The 16,738-nt window shown below is 38.2% G+C and overlaps 2 protein-coding genes across 2 annotated transcripts; both read left to right on the plus strand.

Moving 5' to 3' along the window:
* The first annotated feature begins 1,766 nt into the window (after positions 1-1,766).
* Positions 1,767-5,692, plus strand: LOC135235101 (taste receptor type 1 member 2-like). Its single transcript, XM_064300294.1, has 5 exons — positions 1,767-2,040; positions 2,136-2,882; positions 3,670-3,879; positions 4,337-4,457; positions 4,757-5,692. The coding sequence occupies exons 1-5, from the start codon at positions 1,771-1,773 to the stop codon at positions 5,677-5,679; spliced, it is 2,271 nt and encodes a 756-aa protein (XP_064156364.1). The 5' UTR covers positions 1,767-1,770; the 3' UTR covers positions 5,680-5,692.
* Positions 5,693-10,585: 4,893 nt separating this feature from the next.
* Positions 10,586-15,076, plus strand: LOC135235020 (taste receptor type 1 member 1-like). Its single transcript, XM_064300219.1, has 5 exons — positions 10,586-10,843; positions 10,951-11,697; positions 12,102-12,314; positions 12,964-13,084; positions 13,398-15,076. Exons 1-5 carry the CDS (start codon positions 10,589-10,591, stop codon positions 14,318-14,320), a joined length of 2,259 nt encoding a protein of 752 aa, XP_064156289.1. The 5' UTR covers positions 10,586-10,588; the 3' UTR covers positions 14,321-15,076.
* Positions 15,077-16,738: the final 1,662 nt, after the last annotated feature.

The following is a 16,738-nucleotide window of genomic DNA, read 5'->3' on the forward strand; positions in this document are numbered from 1 at the left end:
GATTTTTTTCTGCAACTCATTCCTTTTAATCGGAATTGTAAGAAAAGTCATGGTGACTTGATGCCGTGTGTGTGTGTGTGTGCGTGCAGTTAGCTATATCCAGTATATCTATGTACACCGTGAACAGATGTCTTATGCTGCAGATCAATCAATGTCACATTTACCAGAGGAAGGGGCTTTACATGCAACATTTAGGAACACCTGTGTGGTGTCAGCAAGTCTATATTTTGACCTCATTGATATGCACATGACAATATAGAAGCTGGAGTGCTTCCAACAATGAGGTTTCCTATATTTTCATGTAATTTCCCTTCGCTGGTCAGATTATAGTTTCACTCATCCTGAAAATATCCTCCCCCCCCCCAGCTACAATACAAAACCGTTCAATGAGCCTTAGCATGGTTCATGGTTCATAACTGATGCGTAACCAGATGACGCTTACAGCAGCACCGTGGTCGATATTTTAGGAGGCTGTTCAGACGCAGAACGATTTTACTGTGTGCAAGGGTCCAATGTTTCACAAAGTGTTTCTCTTTAAGCTTGCATTTTTTTTCTGTGTGCTTTTCCTTAAGACTACAAAACTGAATCCCCATTAAAGCTTTCACTTGAATGGGGATTAGATTTTGGATTGGCTTTCTGCGGTCCACCAGCTTACTGCCTGTGACCTCCCTGTTTCCCTGGAGACACAACGCTGTTAATGTCCCCACCTACATTTCAGTGTTTATCATCAACGCACAGTAGTTTTGCAATGGCCAACTGCACAAAAAATTTGTATTTGACATGTGCTTTGTGCGCATTCATTTTTATTGTACGAGTCCTTTCATGTGTGGTGGTAAAAAATGTTTTTGCATCTAATAGAAATTATTAACTCTTTGCACATATCTTTCACTCTTTTATAATTAGAATTGGTGCATGCATTTGTAGACGAGTGGGTAGCTGGATGCATGTAAGCATATGAATAGTATTAATTTGTATATGTCTATGAATAAATGTTTAATATTGGAAAAGAATCTAGATAAATGTTTACAAATATCACATTTGCAAGAGGAAAGACTTGTACATGCTACATTTAAGAACATCTGCACAGTGTCATCGAGCCAGTTTTAATGACTTCTCCAGAACACACTACAATATGGCAGCTGGAGCACTTCTAGCAGTGAGGTTTCCAATATTTTCATTTAAATTCCCTTCGCTGGTCATCAGATTATATTTGCTTTCTTCAAAACAATACCCCTCTACCCACCTACATTATAACCATAATGTGGTCTATGTAAATGTATAGATGGAAATTGGATGAGTATTACTGCAGTGTCTTTATCTTTGTGCATGTATTAGTAGGAAGGCACTGGTTAAGACACTTGGTGAAATATCTTTGATGTGAACAATGCATCACATAATCTTTCTGTTTGCACTTCTGTGCTTTTTTCAGCACTCACCTGCAAAGGATTCCTGTGTGTCATCAGAGTTCAGTTTGTCTGGTGATTATATTTTGGGAGGACTTTTTCCAGTGCACGGTGGAAAAAACAGTGGCCATTTTAACATTCCTGTTGCCCTGCAGTGTGACAGGTAAGTACAGCTCTCAATGTGCGCACGTTTCAATTTCAGCTCAGTATTTGTCGGTTTAGTGTAGCAACAGTAAAATGCTGACACATTGAAACTTTACAGCTCTTTCGTATACATTGGCTCAGTGATTAATTGTAAAATTTAACCATGGATAATTCCATCATTTACGTTTTCCACAGATTGTTGTTCTCAGCAGCAGGCTATCAGATGTTGCAAGTGATGAGGTTTGCTGTAGAGGAAATTAACAACTCAACCTCCATCTTGCCTGATGTGTCCCTTGGCTATGAGATCTTTGACCATTGCTCAAACACACAGAATTTCCCATCAGTCTTTGATTTCCTCTCCAGAAATAGGTCTGTTGAAGTTCCTCTTAACTTTAATGAATATGAGCCTAAAGTTGTGTCTGTGCTTGGCCCGTTTGGAAGCACTCAAACTATTACCATTGCACCATTTTTCATGATGGACCTTCTTCCAATGGTAATTTATTTTCTCCTATTATATATCCTTTTTTTTTGGCTAATATTGGCTTCACTTCAGTAAATATGACTGCATTACGTTTTGCAAATTTACAGGTAAATTATGGATCATCAAGCTCCAGTTTAAGTAATAAAAGGGCATTTCCATCCTTCCTACGAACAGAATCCAGCAACAGAGGTAAAGTACAGCTGATCATTCACATTTTACAGAGGTTCAAATGGACCTGGATCGCATTCATAAGCTGCGACAGTGACTACAGTCGAGATGCCCTTCAGCTCTTCAGTGATGCCGCAAGTGGAACCTCGATCTGCCTGGCTTACCAGGAGGAGCTCAAAGGCGACTCTAATCACACAGTAATACTTCAGAAGATAATCATGCTTCGTGTAAAAGTTATCATTGTTTTTACTTCGCATGAATATGCAGTACCATTCATTGAATCAGCCATACGAAACAACTTACAAGACAAGGTGTGGATTGCAAGTGATACCTGGTCTTTGAATAAGGAACTTCCCACTCACCAAGGACTCAACACCATTGGTACTATTATTGGAATAACAGAGAGGGTTGTGAGATTACCTGGGTTTCCAGAATTTGTCCAAAACTCTCGAAGCCACAGCAAATACCTTGAGTGCAAAAACAGAAAACTTCCAGAATTTACAGCAACCTGCAATCAAGCTTGCTATAACTGCTCTTACATGAATGCAAGAAAAATAATTAATGAAAATCCGACTTATAACTTTGCCATTTACTCTGCAGTTTATTCAGTTGCAAAAGCCTTACACAACATATTACATTGTGGTACAAAAGGGTGCAACAAGACTGAAAGAGTCTTTCCTTATAAGGTAAGTAGGTGTTGTGCATCAAATAATCTTCTCCATGACTGTGTGAACCTAAAATCAATACATTCTTAAATAATTGTTTGCAGTTTCAGCCTCCTTAACAAAAACCAGTCATTCAAAACAAAACACTTTTCTCTCTCCAGTTCCCTCTCTCTCTCTCACTCTCTCTCAGAAAGTCATTCTGTCTCTCTGTCTTGTTGTTTGGGACCGTGTAGCTTACTATTGAGTATACTATTGTTGTATACATCTTGCATGCAACTTTTATTCTCAATAGCCGGCAACTGCGTTGATTCGGACACAACCTGTCACTATATATTTTTGCTGTGTTTGTCTCTTAAAGATGCTTGCACACACGTACGCAGACAAAGACACGTACGCACTCACTCGCACACACACACACACACACACACACACACACACACACAAACACACTCATTCACATTTATATTAATTAATTCATAATCACTCACTTATGTGCATATACACAGGCATAGAGAGACCTGATTGTACAAGTAGAACCATACTACCTTACACTCACAAATATTCCTGTTGAGGATCCATAGCTAATCTGGTTGCTCTGTGGTTGCACATTTGTTTGCAGACTGTTTAAGTCTACCATGTTTAAGCTTTGAAAAAATAAAATACCAGACAGACAGTATGACCATTTCAGGATGCTTCTTTTATTTTTCTGCAATGTCTATTGTAATTATCATATAATTACCATGTGCATGAAATATACTGACAAATTAAATTATGGGAAGGAAATTGTTTCACTCTTGCTCTATGTCAGCTTCTCAAAGAAATAAAGAAGTCAGACTTCGAACTACTGAACCTCCGTATAAAGTTTGATGAAAATGGAGACCCTCCTTCAAGATACAACATAGTGTTCTGGAACCTGGACTACTCTGATCCGTTTCAGTACGTCGGATCATATGATGCAGAACCAGCTGAGAGTTTCAGTATTAATGAAACTCTTATTCACTGGTACACCAATGGAACAGTACGTTTTCTCCTCGTTTACGAACATGGTAACCCAGTAATTATGATCTAATTTATATCAGTATAATTATGTGAGTTATGTTACGTTTTCATCCTGACATTAAATCGAGTAATATGGTAACTAAGAAAGTCTTTGTGGTAATAATGTACATCTAAATGCATGTTAGAAATGAAGTAAGCAGCAAAGCCATTTGTGGTAATATAATAACTGTCTACACAGTTGCTACATTTTGTGATTGTTGAAGCTATGACCCCTGAAAGTATGCTCTCAAAATATGAGCTGGTAGCGCCATATATTTAATTATGTGTATACTTCTATGATTATATTCCACATATTTTTGTTTATTGGTAATAATCTGGATTCTCACTATGGTAGTTTTGAAGAATTATCTGACTAAAACTGTAACACTAGGGATTATGCATAATATTAAACATGAAATGTTTCTTTAATCTTGCAGATTCCTGTATCACGGTGCTCTGAGGAGTGTGAAAAAGGCTCTGCTAGGAGACCATATAGAATATATAAGTGCTGCTTTGAGTGTGAAGTTTGTCCAAAAGACACCTATATCAATCATTCAGGTAGGAAATCAGCTGTTTACTGGAGACTAGTGACTAATCATTCATGTGTGAGTGTTTCACATTGGTTTTTGTGAGACTTCTCATTTTCCCTGTCTCATTTGCAGTTCATAGACTTTGGCATACATTATAAAATGATCATGTGATGTGTAACTTTTAATGGGCCATGTGTGTGATTTATTCTGCTGAATGTGCATCTTATATTTCCCCTCACATACATTTACCCCAAGGCACCTGAGGAAAGATGATGATTACCTGTGATGAATTGCCTCAGTAAAATGTGTCTTTTGTGTTTCTGACAGCTGATCTGTACAGTTGCCTCCCGTGTAAGAAGAACGAATGGTCTGACCCAGGGAGCACTTCATGTACAGAGCGTTCTGTGGAGTATGTTCACATCACGGAGCCTCTGTCAGTCCTGCTCATACTCTCTGTCAGCTTCATGCTCTTTCTTGCAGCAGCCATCGCCATCCTCTTCGCCCATAACTACAGCACCCCAGTTGTGAGGTCTGCGGGGGGTAAAATGTGTTTCCTCATGTTGGGCTGTTTGAGCGGTTCAGGTTTCAGTGTGTTCTTCTATTTTGGCATCCCGAACCAAATCAAATGTGTGTTGAGAAGCACAGTTTTCCCTCTGTTTTACACTGTCTGTCTGTCTTGCCTCACTGTCCGATCCTTCCAGATAGTCTGCATCTTCAAAATGGCTGCCAAGCTACCCAAAGCACATGCCTGGTGGGTCAAGTACAATGGACAGTGGATATTCATAGCAGCGGCCGCTACTGTTCAGTTTATTCTTTGTGCACTCAGTGCTTCTAGACCCTTCAATGACACAGTGACCTTCAAAGACAAAATAATTATGAACTGTGACTCAAGAAGTTTTATCCCGTTTAGTGCCACTGTGATATTTGCTGGCTTTCTTGGTATTTTGTGCTTTACCTTTTCATACATGGGAACTGACCTCCCCAAGAACTACAATGAGGCCAAATCTATTACATTTAGTGTGCTGCTGTTTTATCTTTCATGGATTTCCTGTTTCACTATTTACTTTCTTTACAAAGGCAAACACCTGCCCATATTTAATGCATTCTCAATGCTGACCAGTTCATACGGAATTCTCTTGAGTTATTTTGTCCCAAAGTCGTATGTCATTCTTTTCAAGCCTGAGAAAAACACACAAGCACACTTTCAGTCTTGTATTCAGGATTATACCCAAAAGATCAGCAGGATGTAGAGGGCTCTTGCTTGCTGGCATAATGTTACACACAGATTAACAAACACTGATTATATTTAAATAAGGATGGATGTCTCTGGAATTTAGTTTTTGATTGCATGTGTCATTTTAGATGAGCCTATCTTATTTACTGCATGTCAATTAGAACATGTGAGCTGATGCGAACTTTGCTGAATCAGTAACAATATTATATTTTTCTTTATGAGTAATTTCCGATGCCCTGCGATGGTCCAGGGTGTATTTCTGCCTTTCACCTAATGCATGCTGGAATGGGCTTCAGCACCTGCCATGACCTGGACCAGGAATACGCGGGTCAAGATAATGGATGGATCGATGGATTTATTTCCGAATAATATTAATTGCCCTCATTATCATCGTGAACACATCTTGTGACTTCAAAGATCCACCAGAGGGCGCCCACTACCATATCTGAGTGCTCCTGTCTTCTTGTTTCTCCTTAATTAGCTCTCATTATTGAATTAGTAGTATTAGATTCTGCACATGTGTCTAATTAGCATAGTTTGACACACCTGTTAGTTATAATATTTAAACCCCTTGTGCTGCTTTTCCTGTTGCTTGGTCTTTGTCTTACCTCTGAGAAGTGCAACCTTCAGTGTTGTGGTGCTGGGATTCTTATGTTGTCATCTTGTAGTTTTTATTTTTAATTTTTTTGGCGGGGGGCAAAGTCCTGCTGTAAATGTCAGCTTTTAAATCTCTGGCTTTTTGAGCCTTACTCTCTGCTTGGGTATCATGTCGTTTCCTTTTGACAACCTTCCAAGGCTTCCATGGTGGCTTTGAGAATTTATTTTTGTTTTTAAATCTTAAGCAATACTACTCTGCTGCAGTTATATGCAGGGCATGAATGGTTTCCATTAATCAGATGTACAATTTTGAGACTTTCTGCAATTTATTTTTGGCATGGCCGTTCTTTAATTTTCAGAAATTTGTCTTGATGCTTTTAAATCCAAGGCTTTGGTTCATAAACCCTAATGGGTTCTATGATCATGCACCTTTAAAGAGACATGGCCTGGGGTTGGGCCATGGCTTTTTTTTCTTTTCTTTTTTTGCCCAAAAATGATTAGGCTGCTGTGACTCAGATTATATTCAAAATATTGCTTTAGGACATTATAGTTTCCTGTGCATCTCCATAAATTGGTATTCCCTATAAAATGATTACTGGTGTTGGTCTCTAATCTCTTGGAATGAAAGCTGGCCAGTTTTCAAGGTTTAGGAGGCGTTGTGCCACAGTAGCAATGGCAGGGGCATTGCTTGCATCCGTTTAGGAGATTAGTTTGAACTCCTCAACATCGGGCGAGGAGGATCTTGGGTGTAGGGGCAACATTAGCATCAGTGCAAGACTAACTCTCTTTACTTCTCCCAGTCTCATCAATGGGGGCAGTTGCCCCCCCTTCTCCAAGTTGTCCCAAAGCCTGCTCTCTGTCCCCTGTATGTTCACTGCTCCAGCTTGCTACCCCCATCCCTGGACCACCATCTTCTGGTGCTTCATACAACCTACTGAAAAGGCCTGATTTCACCCTTATGAAACGACACCCGGAGCCAGCCAGAGCTGGATGGGGCTGCCCTCATGAGTCTTTCAGTGGGTTTTTCTTTGCCATGTTTGCCTCTGGCTTGCTCTACAGGGATTTAGGCCAGGGTAAACAGTGAGTGACAAATTCTTTGTAAAATGCCCTATATAAATAAAAATACATTTCATTGAACAATAATACTTTATGCCATTGTATGCCAGACCATGGGGCAAGGCCATCCACACAATTAAGATGTGCTTTAACAGAATGAGCTGCTCTGAAACAAAGCTGCCGTGCATCACTAACTTATCCTGGATGTGTGTTCAGTCATTGTTTTATACTCGATGAAAGTATTCATTCACTGGGAAAACATTCAACATTCGTCCTCTGAACTCTCCTAAATCTATTTTTATTATTCATTTCATCAACTTTTATTTTTGGAATACATGTGCACGCTTTATATTGGCAAAAAAATTAAACCTGGATACAGGGATTGGACATGACCTTGGCTTTGGCTATAAATCTTGGATGAGGCACGCCTCTTTCTTGATTATCATTACATTTTATTTTGCAGATGCTTTCATCAAAAGCGACATAAAATAAGTGCATACTTTATGAGAATTGTGTCAGCTATCCATATCCATGAACATCATGTCAAGTTCATACAGTGAGCATAAGCTAAGTTAGTAAAGTTATGACAAGTCATAAACTAGAAGTGAGGCATGATTTTTTTTTTTTTTTTTTTTTGGTATGTTTTTTTATGAAACGTTTACTTTTCTGCTGCCATCTTGACCAGGACTCCTTGGCAGAAGAAATACTGTATCTCAATGGGACCTTCCTGGTTAAATAATGGATAATAAATAAATTACAAGAGATGTTATGAAGAGATGAAAATACAAGTACAACCTGAAAGTGCTAGATGAAGATACAAGTGATTGATGAGTGATACTAGATTCGATACTGGATTATCACTTGTGGCAATGTTAAATTTTATTGTCACAGACAAAAAACAAATGAGTAAATATCCGACAGAACCATGCTCATATGGTCATGAGTCATGAATGCCACTCCCATTGCAGCTTGAAGGCAGTTTGACTTCTCTGATTGACCGTTCCCGACATTTCTGTTTCAACTCCAGCAGGTGGCAGCAACGGGCAATTTGCTGCATGCATGTTACACTAGTCTCGCATAAAGATATTATGCACATATCTTCAAAGTTAAATTATTTGCTTGATGTTCATTTTTTTTTTAAATGTTTGCAACCAAACAATAATTTTAATGAATGGTGCTTGAATTCAAATATAGATCAGAATTCACTAATAGCTTGGCTTTCCACAACTTTTCTGCTCTTCCATCACGGTTCAAGGGTGAAATAATCTGAAACTTTAAAATGTTATTTGAACAGTTACAGTTTGTCATATCATCTTTATGAATGCGAGGAAAAAATGTGTCAAACAAGCAAACTAACACAAAAACACTCAAGAACAACAACACGCTCCGGGATGTAGGCATAGATGTGTCAATGATTATTGTAAAGAACCCTTTGAGGTTCCCAGGTGGCAAAAAATAAAAACATGAAAGTACTCTTAATTTTTATATACTTAGTATATTTCCAATCTGTATATTTGTATTATTTTGAACCTACTTTTCTGTGCTTAGTAAATTTTAGTTGTACTAATGAAGTGCACTTGATTTACACTAAATTGAGACACCATTAAGTTGTAATGAAGTACAATTAAGTGAATATATTCCATGTATTTCTACTTCATGTTAATACATTTAAAATGAACATGAAATATATTCAAATGAGTCTCTAATGATTATTAAAGCAACATGGATATATTTTAAATGTATTGAAAATGTATTGTCTGCACACTTTATGTATGATTCATATATTCATATCAGATTTTAAATGGCTTTGACGTGTATTAAGGCTGTATATTTTGTGTATTGAAATCAGTTTAGGTTGGATTTGAGAGTGTTTTATGTGAACTACAATTACGTATGTACCACACTTCAAAAATTTGTTTGAAATGTACGAAAATATTCTAGGTATTTTTTTAAAACTGTGGTTTTTAAAAGACACCTTATGTTTTAGAAACAATACTGTGAGGAACTGTATAGTTTAATTCAATGTGAAAAGGTCTACAGTTTAATCCAACGCACGCCATATAGTCAAAATTTATACCTGGGACCTTGAGTTCCATTACAAATACACTTCAAGTAGGAGAAACACACAACTTCGCTCTGTTCAAATGAATAACTTAAAGAGTATACAGTACATATACTTATACAGTACAACTTATACTTATTGCATATTATTGCATAGTTTCAGGTCGTTAGATGAAATGTAATATTAGTCAAAATAACCGAGCAAACACAAAACACATTCTTTAAATTATCAGTTCATTTATTTAATGAAATAAGGCACCCATATCACCCATGTGAAAAATAAAATCCAGTGTGCTGGAATACATAGCCAAACAATAAAGATTGGGTCACTGTCCAAATACTTACAGACTGGATTGTATATAAAGGCATATATATGGTATTTCTATGTATGTGTCCATGGACAATTACCGGATGCGTGAAATTAATCAAAACCTTTGCAAATATCACATTTGCAAGAAGAAAGGACTTTACACGCAACATTTAAGAACACCTGCGCAGTGTCATCAAAAAAATTTGAATGACTTCCTCATAGCACTGTTTGGGATGTGGGATACAATGTGGGAGCTGGAGAGCTTCCAACAATGAGGTTTCCCATATTTTCATTTAACTTCCTTTCACTGGTCATCAGGTTGTTCTTGCACTCGCAGAAACAATATCCCTCTGCCCACCTACATTATTGAACTTGTCAATGAACCATAATGTGGTCGATGTGAATCTATTGATGGAAGCTGGATGGGTATTACTGTAGTGTCTTTATTGTTGTGCATGAATTAACAGGAAGGCACTGGTCAAGATACTTGGTGAAATATCTTTGATGTTAGCAATGTATAGCATAATCTTTCTGTTTGCACTCTGTCTGTGCTTTTTTCAGCACTCACCTGCAAAGGATTCCTGTGTATCACCAGAGTTCAGTTTGAACGGTGATTATATTTTGGGAGGACTTTTTCCAGTGCACAGTGGAATAAATAATAGTTCTTATAACTTTCCTGTTGCTCTGAAATGTGACAGGTAAGTACCGCTCTCAATGTGCGCACATTTCAGCATCAGTTCAGTGTTTGGCAGTTTTATGTAGTAACAGTAGAGTGCTGACACATTCTAATTTTTAGGTCTTTTGTAGACATTAGCTCAGCGATTAATTGTAAAATGTAATCATGGATATTTCCATTATCTATGTTTCCCACAGATTGCCATTCTCAGCAGCAGGTTATCAGATGTTGCAAGTGATGAGGTTTGCTATAGAGGAAATTAACAACTCAACCTCCATCTTGCCTGATGTGTCCCTTGGCTATGAGATCTTTGACCATTGCTCAGAAGTGCAGAATTTCCCGTCAGTCTTTGAATTCCTTTACAAAAATCGTTCTGTTCTAATTCATAGTAAGCCTAAAGTCGTGTCTATGCTTGGCCCCTATGGAAGCAGTCAAACTATTACCATTGCGCCGTTTTTCATGATGGACCTTCTTCCAATGGTAATGTATTGTCTCCTATAATATAACTTTTTTTGGCTTATATTGGCTGAAGTGAAAATTATTGTTCTCAAATAAATCTTTGTGCATTATGTTTTGTAAATTTACAGGTAAATTATGGATCATCAAGCTCCAGATTAAGTGATAAAAATGTATATCCATCCTTCTTTCGAATGATAACCAGCAACAGAGCTCAAGTACAGCTCATCATTCGCATTTTACAGAGGTTCAAATGGACCTGGATCGCATTCATAGGCTGTGACAATGACTACAGTCGAGATGCCCTTCAACTCTTCATTGATGCCATAAGAAACACCAGCATCTGCATGGCGTACCAGGATGAACTCAAAGTAGATTCCAAACACGGCACCGTACTTGAGAATATAAAAATGCTTCGTATAAATGTCATCATAGTGTATACTTTAGAGATGTATGCAACTGCGTTAATTCAATCGGCCATACGGAACAATGTACAAGACAAGGTGTGGATTGCAAGTAATCCCTGGTCTTTGAATAAGGCACTTCCCACGCTCCAAGGACTCAGCACCATTGGTACTATTATTGGAATAACAGAGAGGGTTGTGAGCTTACCTGGGTTTCCAGAATTTGTCCAGAAATCTCGGAGTGACAGTAAACATCCTCAATGCAAAAACGAAAAACTCCAGGAATTTGGGGCGACCTGTAATCAAGCTTGCTATAACTGCTCTTACGTCGACCCGATAAAAATAATTACTCAAGATCCATCTTTTAACTTTGCCATTTACTCTGCAGTTTATATAGTGGCAAAAGCTTTACACAACATATTACATTGTGGTATAAAAGGGTGCAACAAGACTGAAAGAATCTTTCCTTATGAGGTAAGTGTGCGGTGTGGTGCACAAAAGTATTTTCTTAATGACAGTGTACTTGAAGTCAATATATTTCACTAAATAGACCTAAATGTTAGCAATTGTAGCCTGATTAACTAACGCTGTTGCTTCAAATAAAATAACAGTAAAAATATAAAAAGCTTGAAAAAAATCTTTAAAAGAATCAATTGATAATATGCCGATTGTGTAAAATAAATATTGAATGTATTTTATTTATTTAATCATTACCTAAAAACAATTGACTGTGACGTGGAATACCAGGGGGAACTTCAATATAGAGGGTTTTTAATCAATTGACAGCATGATTCATAAAAAAAATATTTACACAGGAATGAGATGAATCTCAAACAGAATTGTACAAAGGAATTTGTTGCACTCTTGTCTTATGTCAGCTTCTCAAAGAAATAAAGAAGACAGACTTCCAACTACTGAACCAACGTGTAAAGTTCGATGCAAACGGAGATTCTCCTTCAAGATACAACATAGTGTTCTGGAACCTGGACAACTCTGAAAATCCGTTTCAGCACGTCGGATCATATGACACAGAGCCGGTTGTTCGTTTCAGTATTAACGAATCTCTTATACACTGGTACAGCAATGGAACAGTAAGTTTTCTCCTGCTTTATATAGGCCTACATGTTAACCCAGTAATCATGACCGGAATTATATCAGTAAAGGTTATGTGAGTTATGTTAAGTTAAGTTTCCATATTGACATCAAATGTAATAATATGGTTACTAATAAAGCATTTGTTTGTAGTGATAACGTTAATCTTAACGTATTTTCTAAATCAAGTAGGCTAAGCAGCAAAGCCATTTGGGCTAAAATAATAACTGTCTGAACATCCGTTATCTTTTGATAGTGATTGTGGCCACTAAAATGTGTTCAGAAAATATGAGGATGTAACATCATATATTTACTATTATATCACACGCTTTTGTTTATGTTTGCGTGGGTCAGCTCTCCCATGTAAAACTGCGATTTTGAAACTCTTATCACCACAGATTCGAAACCTCTACACCATTTCACAGGTGGACTGCAATCGCCATGGGTTCATCAAATACCGATTTTGTTTACAGCTATGTTACGGCAGTAATTTGTTGTGGATACCCCCTACAAATTTTCATTAGACTAAATCAATTTTAAACCCAACACATCGTGACACAAGACCCCTAATTCTATGTAATTTAGAGACAAGCCTATTATGAGTAATACTAAACAAGCAGTTAAAGAGATGTTTCTTTAATCTTGCAGATTCCTGTATCACGGTGCTCTGAGGAGTGTGAAAAAGGCTCTGCTAGGAGACCATATAGAATATATAAGTGCTGCTTTCTGTGTGATGTCTGTCCAAATGGCACCTATGTCAATCAGTCAGGTAGGAAATCAACTATTTATTGGAGTCTAGTGATACATTTTTAAAATGTGCGCATTTCCCATTACTAGATGTAAGATTTGCCATTTACTCTGTCCCATTTTCAGTTCACAGATTTTGACATACGTTAGAAAATGAGTGTGCAATGTGTGGGTTTTAATAGGCCATGTGTGTGATTTATTCTGCTGAATGTGCATCTTATATTTCCCCTCACATACATTTACCCCTGAAGAAAGGGGCACCTGAGGAAAGACAAGTGATGATTGGCTGTGAAATGAATTGCCTTAGTAAAATGTGTCCTTTCTGTTTCTGAAAGCTGATCCGTACAGTTGCCTCCCGTGTAAGAAGAACGAATGGTCTGACCCAGGGAGCTCTTCATGTACAGAGCGTTCTGTGGAGTATGTTCACATCACGGAGCCTCTGTCAGTCCTGCTCATGCTCTCTGTCAGCTTCATGCTCTTTCTTGCAGCAGCCATCGCCATCCTCTTCGCCCGTAACTACAGCACCCCAGTTGTGAGGTCTGCGGGGGGTAAAATGTGTTTCCTCATGCTGGGCTGTTTGAGCGGTTCAGGTTTCAGTGTGTTCTTCTATTTTGGCATCCCGAACCAAATCAAATGTGTGCTGAGAAGCATATTTTTCCCTCTGTTTTACACTGTCTGTCTGTCTTGCCTCACTGTCCGATCCTTCCAGATAGTCTGCATCTTCAAAATGGCTGCCAAGCTACCCAAAGCACATGCCTGGTGGGTCAAGTACAATGGACAGTGGCTATTCATAGCAGTGGCCTCTACTGTCCAGTTAATATTTTCTGCACTCAGTGCTCCTAGACCCTCCAATGACACAGTGACCTTCAAAGATCAAATAATTATGGGCTGTGACGCAACAAGTTTCATCCCAGCCAGCTGTGCTCTGTTATTTGCTGTCTTTCTTGGTATTTTGTGCTTTTCCTTTTCATACATGGGAACTGACCTCCCCAAAAACTACAATGAGGCCAAATCTATTACATTTAGTGTGCTGCTGTTTTATCTTTCATGGATTTCCTATTTCACTATTTACTTTCTTTACAAAGGCAAACACCTGCCCATATTTAATGCATTCTCAATGCTGACCAGTTCATACGGAATTCTCTTGAGTTATTTTGTCCCAAAGTCGTATGTCATTCTTTTCAAGCCTGAGAAAAACACACAAGCACACTTTCAGTCTTGTATTCAGGATTATACCCAAAAGATCAGCAGGCTGTAGAAGGCTCTTGCTGGTTGGCATAATGAACACTGATTATATTTCTACAAGGATGGCACATTTAGTGAATTTTCCCATTCTATACCGAAGGTTTTTTAAACCAGTAATTTTTGTAAATTAAGGTAAAAGATAGTTAAGAACCACATGGAAGCACAATGTCAACATTTTTCCATTTTTATTTACTTGCTAGTATGTGCATACAGGGAAATATTTGTAGTTCATTCTGGCTCATCTCCAAAGGGCCAGCAGGGGGCGTTTGGTGCATTTTTATACTTTAGGAAATGTGAGTCAAGACATGTTAGTAGTGGATGTGAGTGAACAAGTCAGAAGAAGCAGCAATTAAATCCCTGATTTAACCTGTACATGTTGATATTTCAGCAGGTGGGCTGTCAATTGTATATAAACCTGTTCAATGGTAATAATGCATACTCATGATAAAATTAGGTTTTATTGGTGTAAATTAACTAAATGAGGAGTTTTATCCCAGTGTGTGTATTATACTTCAAGATCTTGAGATGGTGTGTATTAGTCATTGTAACTAGCCAGCTAAACCAGCTGATAATACAATTATGAGGTTCGAATTAATTATACTGTTGACGTATGTCAGCTGTCAAGTGTTAATGTATTTCATGTAAATTAATATGTCCCTCACATAAAACCAGCACATTTTAATATTTCAATAGAATTTCCAAACATTACATGTGTTGCACCAGATTGGACTTAGCGTTTCATTCCGTACTTGTAACACAAAGACCGATGTCTCTGGAACTAAATTAAAACATGTACAAATAAAGTATAACTTTACTGTCAACAGTAACAGTGTAATTTCTTTCTTTCTTTATAATCACCATAGCTGCCATCATCATCGTCAAAAGAGAGACTTCTGTGTTGGCTTAACGTTATTGTTTTTAAATATTTATATCTATAGTATGTTTCGTCATTGGGCAGGAATTACTCACCTCGCTAGTCAGGTACAGAGCCAGCCCAACCCAACAAGCATCATAAGTGGCTGCTTAGGGCAACATGAACAACAGGGGGCCCCCTAAAATGATACCTGTGTTATTTATAATATTGGGTTGGGGTAGAGCAAATTAGATCCTGCTGAATATAAGATCTTAAAAAACATTCTGGAAATCTTTGATTTTTAGTATGATCGTTTTCCTTACATTGTCAGCATTTTTTCTTTAAATATTTCTTAAGTGTGTAATTCACAAGATTCATTCATCTCTGCAACAGTGAAGAGGCTTGGAGACTCATCCAAGCCTTTGGTTCAGTATAACCCTGATGGGTTTGATACTATACCTTTACTGAGACATGGCATATGTTTTTTTATTACTTATGCAAAATCACAAGTTCATCAGTTGCTGAACTTAATATGTACTTTCTTAAAATGATTATTCTGTTCTGTGACAGATTTTATTTTTCAAATATTGCACTCAGTATCAAAAATATGTTCAAACCAATTATAGTTGTGCAAATCCCCAAGTCAGGCATTCCCAGTTAGACAAGTACCCGTGTTCATACCTGATCTCAGCTATCACAGGGAGAATGAATAGGAGCCAAAAAGAGACATAAAATGGGAGGCAGAGGTAAATAAACATACTGTAAGCTTTTTCACTTTATCACAGACTAGGTACACAAACAAAAAAAACAACCAGGTAAAACATGAGGCCACGCAAGATTTTGGGACCCATGAAAAGAGGATAAACTGGGGAAACGGGAGGCTGGACGCCATACTGACTCTTCATGGGGGGAAAACTGGTGGAGGTGCTCTGGATGGCATCGTGCGCATACTCTGCCGCAACCCAGGAAATGACTCCAGGTGAAGGGCTAGCAGACACCTGGCACCTCCAGACGGTTTGCCGGTCCTGGTTGATGCGCTCAGTCTGACCATTGGACTGTGGGTGGAAACACAAAGACAAGCTGGCTGATGTACCTCCAAAAGCAGAGTGCCTTCCAGGACCTGGAGGCAAACTGGAGGCCACGGTCAAAGACGATGTCCTGGGGATGGCCATACAGTCTAAAACATAGACTACCCTGGGTGTCAGTGTAGTATAATGGGTAAGGAGTCGGTCTTGTAACCTAAAGGTCACTGGTTCTACACTGCCGTTGTACCCTTGAGCAAGCTACTTGACCTGCATTGCTTCAGCATATCCAGCTGTATAATTGGATGCTATGCAAAAAGTTGTATAAGAATGTCAGCTACATGCTTGTATTGTAATATAATACTAGGTAACCAGCTGATCAGTCTTTTGAGAAAACAGGAACTCGGGATAAGCCCCCAACACAAACAGGAAGTGAAGATGCTTGCAGTACAGGCTCAGCAGCGCATCTCCAGATGATGATTCCCAGTGTCTGGTGATGTCTATGGCTCACAGTCATCGAATGCAAAGGATCTGTAGCTAAGTACTAAATATGAAA

Source organism: Anguilla rostrata, chromosome 11 (assembly GCF_018555375.3).
Source record: "Anguilla rostrata isolate EN2019 chromosome 11, ASM1855537v3, whole genome shotgun sequence".
Lineage (NCBI taxonomy): Eukaryota > Metazoa > Chordata > Actinopteri > Anguilliformes > Anguillidae > Anguilla > Anguilla rostrata.

Coding starts and splice junctions, on each gene's coding strand:
- LOC135235101 (XM_064300294.1), top strand. CDS start 1,771: ATGTTGCAAGTGATGAGGTTTGCTGTAGAGGAAATTAACAACTCAACC. Junction 3,880..4,336: donor ACTGGTACACCAATGGAACA/GTACGTTTTCTC, acceptor TTAATCTTGCAG/ATTCCTGTATCACGGTGCTC. Junction 4,458..4,756: donor CACCTATATCAATCATTCAG/GTAGGAAATCAG, acceptor TGTTTCTGACAG/CTGATCTGTACAGTTGCCTC.
- LOC135235020 (XM_064300219.1), top strand. CDS start 10,589: ATGTTGCAAGTGATGAGGTTTGCTATAGAGGAAATTAACAACTCAACC. Junction 11,698..12,101: donor AAAGAATCTTTCCTTATGAG/GTAAGTGTGCGG, acceptor GTCTTATGTCAG/CTTCTCAAAGAAATAAAGAA. Junction 12,315..12,963: donor ACTGGTACAGCAATGGAACA/GTAAGTTTTCTC, acceptor TTAATCTTGCAG/ATTCCTGTATCACGGTGCTC.